At 32.4% G+C, this 10,360-nt stretch overlaps 1 protein-coding gene and 1 pseudogene across 1 annotated transcript; both read left to right on the top strand.

Annotated features, from left to right (window-relative positions):
• Positions 1–1,657: 1,657 nt before the first annotated feature.
• On the top strand, positions 1,658–3,061 carry LOC109014656 (annotated as a pseudogene).
• A 3,931-nt stretch (positions 3,062–6,992) lies between these two features.
• On the top strand, positions 6,993–8,798 carry LOC109014657 (xyloglucan-specific galacturonosyltransferase 1-like). The gene is made up of 2 exons (XM_018997159.2): positions 6,993–7,409; positions 7,470–8,798. The coding sequence occupies exons 1-2, from the start codon at positions 6,993–6,995 to the stop codon at positions 8,796–8,798; spliced, it is 1,746 nt and encodes a 581-aa protein (XP_018852704.2).
• Positions 8,799–10,360: the final 1,562 nt, after the last annotated feature.

The raw sequence follows: 10,360 nt of genomic DNA, 5'->3' as shown, positions 1-10,360 counted from the left end.
CTCTCATTCGATTGAGCAATCAGAGGATCTCATTTACATCTCATGATCCAAACGTTTACCGACCGGAAGCCGTGCAGACCCTGCCATTTCTCTTACAAACGGAAACACTGTATTCGTCGCAATATCAGTCCTTACATTTTGTTGAACAGAACCTCTTTCTCATTGCCATTGCTGCATCTCTGGTTTTCACTTCTTTGTTTGACTCCTTCTGCGCGTCGATTACTCTCGCACTCTTTTTCTCTCAGTTGATGCTTCAGTTTTATAAAGCTTAGATCTTTGGACGTCTTGATAATGGCCTAAATTCCCAAGGCTTTTTGTAGCTAAAAGTTGGTAACTCTTTTTTCGTTCTTGGTTAATTCCTGCGTTCTCTGCAAAGTATTATGACTCAATGCTATTGCCGACCCACTAAAAGCTTTAGATTCTGCTTGTTTTTGTTTTCATATGCTAAGTAGTACCTCCTTTATTCTTCTTTTTGTGTTTTTTATACACTTTTCATTTCCTCAGCTTTAAGTTTCTATTGTTTTGTTAAAGTTCGATGAAATAAAAACGGCAGGATTTTTTTTTTTTTTTTTGCCCGGAAAGGGTTTATAATATCTCTCTGCATTTTAAGTACTTTTATTATAATTTATTTACTTTGTTTGAGTGTTAAACTTAATAACATCTCAAATCCGTGAAGGATCTGTAACACAGTTTTGCTTTTCAATCTTGTTCAACCTGCATGACTTAGTGCACTGTGCATTTCTCTCTCCCTCTCATCTCTCTGTTTCTTTTTCTTCTTGTTTCTTTTTAATTTGTTTCCCTGCTTCTTGATTTTTCTTGTTTTTCTTATATTTATATTGAGTGGAATCTCCTATGTAAGTCTCGCGCGTGAGTAGAGGATTTTAAGGATCTCTAGTTTTGAAGCGTAGTGTGCTATATAGTAAGCTCATACTTTTAGAGAGGGGTTAAAAAGGTCTTGGCTTGTTTGGTTTAGATTGAAAGATGAGTTACATCTCACTATTATTCATATATATTAACTCACAAATCTTACTATTATTTATAAACTATTTCATCACTGAATCGAAACGGGACATAGTCTCCAAAAAATTAATGGATTAAGTATCGGTTTCCCGCGTTATTTTTTAAGTTTGAAAATTAAATAGATCCAACAAAAAATTACAAGAAGATCAAAACTTGTTGTTCTAATGTGTCTTTTTCCTCAGGTTCCTCTCGAGGAAGGTGAAATTCGGATTTATGTGGTTTGGTCTTTGAAAAATACTGATAAATCAATCTGTGCATTGTATGAATGTTCAAAACACAAATACACCTATATACGTATATATTTTTGGTGCTCTACTGCTCTTAGTATTTTCTAACTTTCGGCATGTCACTGATTTGTATGCTTTCATCCCTTACGAGTTTTTTTTTTTTTTTTTTGTGTTTAAGACCAGATCTGTGAACTAGAGATGACTATGTTTCACGATTTGATGTCGAGAAGAAGTTGATAATCTTCCAGTTTGTTAATATTAGAAGCTTGTTTTTCTTTCTTAGGGTGATGTGAAAAGAGTGTTTTGATACCTAAGGTGAATGTCTGAGTTTGCACTTTGCACGCCTGCATACCTTGGCTTCCCATAATTTGCCCCACAAATGGTTCAGGCTCTCTCCTATTAGATTAAGAATGGTTTTGATTGAACTTCTCGTGAGGACTTTGCTTATGAAACATCTTCAAGGGAGGTAAACGAAGGCATGCTGTAGATAGGGCCAGTATCATAAAAAGATTCATGTAATCAATCCTAATTAGTTGAAATTAGGTGTAGTTGAGTGAGTTTTGTACAGTTCCTTTTAGATTGCTTTTTAAGGGTCTATCTGACTGCTGCAAATGATGTATAACCATGTATTGCTCGTCATTTTGTACCCTACTCTGAAAAGCGCGGCATCTTGTCACATGTTAGAGGGGAGCTCGGCTCCCCTCGGCTCAAAAGTTTATATTACTGATGCCGTATCCATAAAGTCCTCTAGTCCAATCCCTGCTGTTGAATTATTGCCAAGTAAGGATCCAAACTTAAGTAATGCACATGCCCAAACAGTTCCACATGCAGTCACAAACACTCACTCTAACAACAAAGTCGAGTCGAGACACACCTTCCATCATCTCCCTAACCCAAATCACCAACATCATCATCAATCTTCTGCTCCGGCCAGCAGTTACCCATCATTCAACCAAGTATGGGGCTGAGGAAATGAAAACAGAACCACAGCCTCCAAAGCTAGTACGCATGTACTCTGAATCGTCTTCATTGCCTGTTGAGTATGCACTGAAAGAAACAGGCCCCTTCCTTGGTGGTGGAAGAGTTGTTGGGGGTCCAGTCATTCATGGAGACAAGACTTCTAGCACTTATGATCTTGTTGAACAGATGCATTTTCTATATGTTAGGGTTGTTAAGGCTCGTGATCTTCCTGCTATGGATGTTACGGGGAGTCTTGATCCATTTGTTGAAGTGAAAATTGGAAATTATAAGGGGATTACAAAAACACTTTGAGAAGCAGCAAAATCCATTGTGGAATCAGGTGTTTGCCTTTTCAAAGGATCGGATGCAAGCATCATTTCTGGAAGTTGTGGTTAAGGACAAGGATCTCGTCAAGGACAAGGCATTGTAAGGTTTGACATAAATGAGGTTCCATTGCGAGTGCCACCGGATAATAAAGGAGAGAAGATTAAGAGTGAGGTGATGCTTGCAGTCCCGATAGGCAACCAAGCAGATGAGGCATTTTCCATTCTGATGCAGCTACACCTATCGATTCACACCGGCTACCTCTACCGTGTTGCGTTCAAAAGTATATCATGCACCACGCTTGTGGTATGTGCGTGTTAATATTATTGAGGCGCAAGACTTGGTTGCAACAAAGAAGAATCGTTTCCCGGATGTGTATGTTAAATTCTGTTTGGAATGAGGACCCTTTTTTTTTGGTTGCTGCTGAACCCTTTGACGATCATCTGGTTCTATCTGTTGAGGATCGTGTGGGTCCTGGGAAAGATGAAATCATGGAAAGCAGAGCTGACTCAATAGATTTTGAGGCCTAAAACTTTAAGTTAAAACCATCCTTTTTTCTTTGTATCAAATTAACTAGGATATATATAAATATATTTTTTTATTTAAAAATTATTCTTCTTGCTTTTTGAGATGCAAAATTACTAATTAAATTTATATATTCAAGTTCTTCTAATATCTTATTCTCAATTGATAATATGGCTAATTCCTTTAATCTTTTATGCGACATCGTTGATTTTAGATAAAATTTTATCAATTTTAACTTTGAAAAACTTCTTTCAGTAGAAGCAATAGTAATTCTGTAAGCAATACATGCATTTAGAAAAGAATCAAATCTTTTTATATAATATAATATATCAATATGAGTACTTTCTATTGCTGGTAAAATTTCTTTTAAAACTTTTAGTTTAGAAAATAAATCTAAACCATCGATATCATATTTTAAAAAGCTTTCAAGACTAACATTTTTTTGCAAATTACCATTGTCAAGTGATTTCAATTTCTTGATATTAAATAGAAAACCAAATATATTTTCATATATTTGAAATTGTTCATGCATGTTTTGAATTGAAGAAACTACTTGATATATTATAAATAAGAAATAATTAAGTCTAAAAGATTCTTCAGCAAATTGTATTGTCTCTTCATTGACATTTTCATCAAATTATTTTTTTTATGAATTATTCGTTTTGCTCTAAATACGGGTTCTATTTTCATACTAATTACAATCTCTTTTGATGAAATCATAACAGATTTAAATCCATTTTCTTTATAATCTTAAAAAAAAGAAATAAGACATTTTAACTGATCAATGGCAACATCTATATATGCATATCTTTGGATTGCAGACATTTACTTACAATATTGACTGCAAATAATATATCATATCATATTGTCATGCCTAATATGAATTCAAAGTTCTCAATTTCACATGCTACTAAACAATTAGATTCATTTTTTGTCTTAGGATCTTTAGTTATTTTTGCTAGTTGCAATAAAACTTCTCTTATTTGTGAAGTTTGGAATTTTATTGCTTTAATACTTTCAATTTGACTTTTCCAACGTTTTTGTGAGAGTGGCTTAAGAGTTAGAATCGACACATTATCTTGCAAAACTTTCCATCGCTTTATTGATGAAGGAAACAAATAATAAATATGTTGGACTATTCCAAAAAATGATATAGTTTTAGGATAAGAATTAGCCATGTCACATATAACAAGATTAAGATTATGATAACTACATGACGTGTAAAATGGTTTGGGTTTATATCTAACAATCTTCTTTGCACCCCTTGCTCTTTTCCTTTCATATTAGACCCATTATCATAACCTTGTCCTCAAACATTATTAATATCAAGTTCAAGACTTTTTATTGCATCTAATAATTCACTAAGAATACATTTTCCACTTGTATTATCTACTTTAATAAATTCTAGAAAATGTTCTTCTATTTTTATTGGACTTGTTGACATATTAACACATCTTAGTATGAGAGACATTTGTTCTTGATGACTTACATATGGGGTACAATCAAGTATAATCGAAAAATATTTTACTTCCTTGATTTTTTTTAATAATATGGTTTTTAATTTCAATTGCTAGCAAGTGTATTAATTCATTTTATATATTATGCCCAAGATAATAATTATGAATTTCACCATCTTGAATACATCAAATGTGTTCTTGCATTACCGGATCAAACTCAAAAATCATCTCAATTAGATTTAAAAAAATTTAATTATTTTCTTGATAAATCTTTTCATTTTGTCATCGAAATGGTAAATTATTTTTATCAAGGGTTTTTACTACAACAACAATTTTCAATAACATTTTTTCCAATGATCTTTTTCTTTGTTAATTTGTTCTTGAACTTTGTTGTCAATTGTTTTATTTCTTAACAATCTCATTTCTAAATCAAGCCAATTAGTAATGTTAGTAATATGCTCATTAGTTATTTCATGACTTTTAAGCTTAACACTAAGATTTTTCCAATCATCGGTTCCTTCATTAGCTAGTTGGCTTATAGTAAGCTTTGAATTAAATAACTTGCAACAAAAGCATAATACTATATTTAAGTCTTTTGAATACACTAGCCATTTTCTATCATGTTTCTCTTCATTTGATAAGTTTCGTATACAATATGTAGTGGAAAAATGTCTAAAGTTCTCATCCTTAGGAAAATTTATATCGTTATATCTAATTGAACCATTTTCTACTAATAAATCTCTTAATTTTGTATCAACATATTTCCATTGAACATGGTCATAAATATTTGAAGGAATAGAATCAGATATGTCCTTAATATTTTTATTTTCTTTTATACTCTTTCCAAATTCTCTAGCAATAATTGTAGCAGTACATGCTTGAGCACTATCCTTAGATCCTTTTGTTGGGTTTGTTGTGTTGTTTTATTATCTCCATATCCCTTTTGTTGTCTTTCTTAATTTATTTTGTTATCTTGTGGTCCTATTTGGTATATTTTTCGATCATCTATAAATGTTTCACCTAAATTTTCTCCTCTATTTTGTTATTGGTAGTAACAAATATATTTAAAGATCATTTTTGGGATTCAATCAATTTTTCTATTCTTCTCTTCTTTTTTTAAGTTTCTCATATTCAGATACATATTTTTTATTAGACATATTTTCTAGTAGAAAAGAACAATATATATAAAATCTTACTATGCTTACAAATATTTTCGAATAAGATAAATATTAACATAAAATAATAGAACTTGATTTAACAAATGAGATTCACTTTTATATAACAAATGACCTTCACTTTTATATAAAATTGTTAGTCTGCACAATAAAAGAAAATATTTTTTACAATATAAAAGTGAAGGTTAACAATTTCAGTAATACTACGTACGGTTGTAGAGTGTACAAGTATCGTGTAGTCGTTTTGAAGAAGAATGAGGTCCTTAATTAAAAAATTAATTTCTTTTTATATGGATTCCATATTTTTTTATTTTTTTTTAAATGACTGCATGATAGTTACACACTCACGATTATAAGTATTATTTCTATAACAATTTTATTGCTAACATGTGCTCTATTCATGTTATAAATACATTTGACTAATTGACACTATACTGAGGAGAAGACTTGGGCTAACATGTGCTCTATCCATGTTAATACATTTGACTAATTGACCCTATGAATAAGAAGAAGACTTCGGCTCACACGTGCTCTATCCCTGTGAATCCGGAGGATAAAGAGGAATATCCATGATACCTTCTACGTCTTGGCCTTGCACGTTGTGATTGTCGAGGTACTAAGGGACAATGAATGATTAGTATCTTGCCGTTCTGGCTAAAATCTAGAATAAATAAATAATACTTTGTTGTTTTGCTCGTATCCTTCATTTTTTTTTTCCTCAATAATCCAACGCCAAGAAAAATAATCCGGAGCCCCGATTAGTTTATAAGTCCCTTTCCACTTAAAAAAAAAAAAAAAAGTTTTTCCCCCTATGTTCTAATGGAAAGCTACTAGGCAAAGAAGATAAAAGAATTTTTTCAAAGTTTCAACAAGAATTTAATTAAACTGTACGAATTAAAGATAAAAATAATTTTCATGATATAGAAAATATTTTCTTTTCTCAATTTTTATTTTATTTTTATTTTTAATAAAAAACAAATCATGTCAATATCGATATACGATTTAGTTTACCAAACCGCTTATAACTAACAATTCTCTTAATTTATTGTCTCGGACAATGAAACCAATAAACAAACTTTAATGTTGACAATTAGAAAAAAAACAAATATTGTCTCGGACGTGCGCCATAAGGTCAATGTACGTATTCTAAACTATCCAACGTGCACGGGATATCAGTTGTACCGTCATAATACGTGCTTCCATGTTGAAAATTATTGTCTTAGACAATGCAACCTCCTCCCCAACTACAAAGCCAGAGAAGAATACAAAATCAAGAACAAACATTGATCCTACCCAGAAAAGAAATGGCAGTTAACATGTCGAAGAAGAAATCAAAACCATCCAAAAAAGTAACAGCAAAAGAAATCTGCTTCTGTTACTCCATTTTGATCAACTTTCTCCATCGAATTCCTGCTGCTATCTTCCTTCTGATTCTAATCTACATATGGTCTTCCTCCACCACTATTATGTCAGGGAATGTTGTTCATGTTTGCGTCTCATCCCGGAAACTCAACAACCTCTATTGCCTCTCTGCAGGTACACAGCCAAACTTTGATATCCCAATTCCGGTAATCAACAATACCGCCATTGGCCCTAGCATTGATGGCGGCATAAAAGAGACTGTCAACGTTGTTCAGGACGACGTCCCAAAACCTGTTTCTGAAAACAAAGTTGATAAAGACGGGAAAGTGGAGGCTGTAGATGCTGTGGAGGTGGACAATGTTGCTTTGGACGATCCAAATCCAACTTCTGAAAACAGTGTCGACAAAGATAAAGACAAGGTTGTAAATGCTGTGAAGGTTCTGGACATTGCTCAGAACGAACACTCTCCAGTTATTAGAGGAGTAGACCAATCCAGAGATCTGGAGATTGCGAACGCTAAGAAGGTCGTTGAGGAACAGTTGCAGCTGCATCGATCCTGGAGGTCAGAGAAGAATCACCCGGCGTGTGATGGGCGGGGAATATATGTTTATGATTTGCCATCAAAGTTCAACAAGGACTTGGTGGGTCAGTGTGGTGACATGTTTCCATGGGTGGATTTATGCAAGTACTTCGAAAATGATGCATTGGGCCCGCCAATACCAAAACTTGGGGAAGGATGGTATCAGACTCATCAGTACATGTTGGAGCCAATATTTCATTCGAGGGTTTTGAAACATCCATGCAGGGTTTACAACGAGAATGAAGCCAAGCTCTTTTATGTCCCTTTCTATGGCGGTTTAGATATTCTAAGATGGCATTTCAAAAATGCCTCGAATGATGTCAAGGATTCCTTGTCATTAGAACTCATAACATGGATGGAAAAGCAGCGACCTTGGGCTCGGAATTCTGGTAAGGATCATGTTTTTGTGTTGGGGAAGATTTCATGGGATTTCAGGAGAAATGATAATTCCCCATGGGGGACTAGATTCTTAGAGCTTGATCAAATGCAAAATTCCATAAAGCTCTTGATCGAACGCCAACCATGGCATATAAACGATATTGGAATTCCACACCCAACCTACTTCCATCCTCGTTCAGATGATGACATTATCTCCTGGCAATTGAAAATACTCACTTCACCTCGTAGAAGCCTTCTGAGCTTTGCTGGAGCAGCACGCCCTGATCAACCAGACAACATCAGGTCAATATTAATCAGCCAATGCAACTCCGCGGGCGATGAAGTGTGCCGGTTTTTGAATTGCAGTTCAGGGGCATGTGATCAGCCTGAGCCAGTCATTGAGCTTTTCATGGAGTCTGAATTCTGCCTGCAGCCTCCTGGGGATAGCCCAACACGAAAATCAGTGTTTGATTCTTTATTGTCTGGTTGCATTCCTGTATTCTTCTGTCCTTTCACAGCTTACTACCAGTATCCATGGCATTTGTCCCCGGATCACGGTAAATATTCTGTGTTCATAGACCAAGAAGAGGTGAGGCAAAGGAAGTTGAATGTGGCGGAGAGGCTGATGAAGATTTCTACGAGGGAGAGGGAGGATATCAGGAGCTTCATAGTATACGAATTGCTACCCGGGTTGTTGTACGGGCATCCACATTCAAAGCTTGAGAAGTTTCAAGATGCGTTTTCCGTAGCTATGAATAATCTGCTGGAGGGGGTAAACAGAATGGAATAAATTGTACAATAGGGGCTCCAATGATTCTTTATTTTGGTTACTGATTTCTTTCAAATTTTATATGCAAAGCATAGTGGGGCTAGTTTCATTATTATGATAGGGATAAAGGTAGATGGTATAGGAGATCTCACATTATTTATAAATAAAAAGTTCTTGTTCTTTATAAAATTTTAATAAAACTCTAATTGCATCATTAATTAATTCTTTTAGAGTATAGATTATGTGATTTATATCTTCTATTAAGACGTTATAATTACATATTCCAACAATATTTAACCTCATATTACAATTTTTTTTTTTTTATAACAAGAAGACGATATCCAAATTTATTTATAAGGAGAGCACTACTGTTTATAGAGTAAGAAAGCTTAGGCGGTTATGACAAATCCTGAAACCGAACATTGTTTTATGAGTAGCACATGATCCAATGCATTATTGTTTTATGAGCAGCACATCCATGCAACCCTTCGCAGAGTGAGAGTTTAGTTTCATAACAATGCTAAAATGTATAAATATTATATAATTATTTTAAAAAAGAGTAAAATTTATTATTAAAAAATTAATTTATTTTTATTTAAATCTTATATTTATTTTTTTTAAATAATTACATAATATTTATATACTTACGATTGTAAATATCTTTTTTTTAATTTCATAAAAAAATGACATTATCCTTAAGATATGGTGTGAAGTGATGGAGACCAATTAACTTTTTTTTACAGCTTGAATGAGACTCAAAAAGGCTACAAATTAGGCTTTTTCTCCCTATTCTAAGTAGTTTATAATGTATTCTCATAAGAATAATAAAATATAGATGATAGTCATTTTAAGTTCTTATTTGAATTTAAGAATCTGAAGAAATATGAACATATAAAATCATCCTTATAACATTTATTACTATGCTTGTAAATTTTCGAACAACATTAAATTTGTTTAACCCATTTCATATCTATTTTTCCCTACTCTTTTAAATTGGAATAAAAGCATTTAAAAAAAAAAGTCTTGATTTCGTTCTTTGTATTTATTTTTAATATATATTTTTATAGGTAATTGAGAAAATAAGGTATAGCCCTGTTTTTTTCAATATATAAAAACACCGCATCTTTATTATTTCACATACACATAAAACCACCGCATGCTTGAGGAGTATATGAAACGAGAATTTTGTGAATAGTAATAAGATAAATTTATAAATAATAGTGAGATAATTTGAAATGTTTTATAAGATTTTAAAAAATAAAAAATAAAAAATTGAATAAAAAATATTATAAAATTAAAATATTATTATAATATAATTTTTTATTATTACTTTTATTTAAAAATTTAAAAAAATTGAATTATTATTATTATTTTTTAATTTGAAAAAATTTAAAATCCAGATTTTTTGGCCTAATATTGTGAAAATTCTTGATTGCGAATAAAAAAATTATATACATCAACTATTATTTACTAGTCTATATCTTACCTTTTATAAAAAATACTTCCAACATCTTAAAAAAAATATTCTTATATTTTATAAAATATAAAAATAAATAATAACTGATGGACAGAATTCGTCGCGA

This window comes from Juglans regia, chromosome 9 (genome assembly GCF_001411555.2).
Source record: "Juglans regia cultivar Chandler chromosome 9, Walnut 2.0, whole genome shotgun sequence".
Lineage (NCBI taxonomy): Eukaryota > Viridiplantae > Streptophyta > Magnoliopsida > Fagales > Juglandaceae > Juglans > Juglans regia.
Note: the sequence above shows the minus strand (reverse complement) of the source record. Positions and strands in the feature narration are given on the sequence as shown.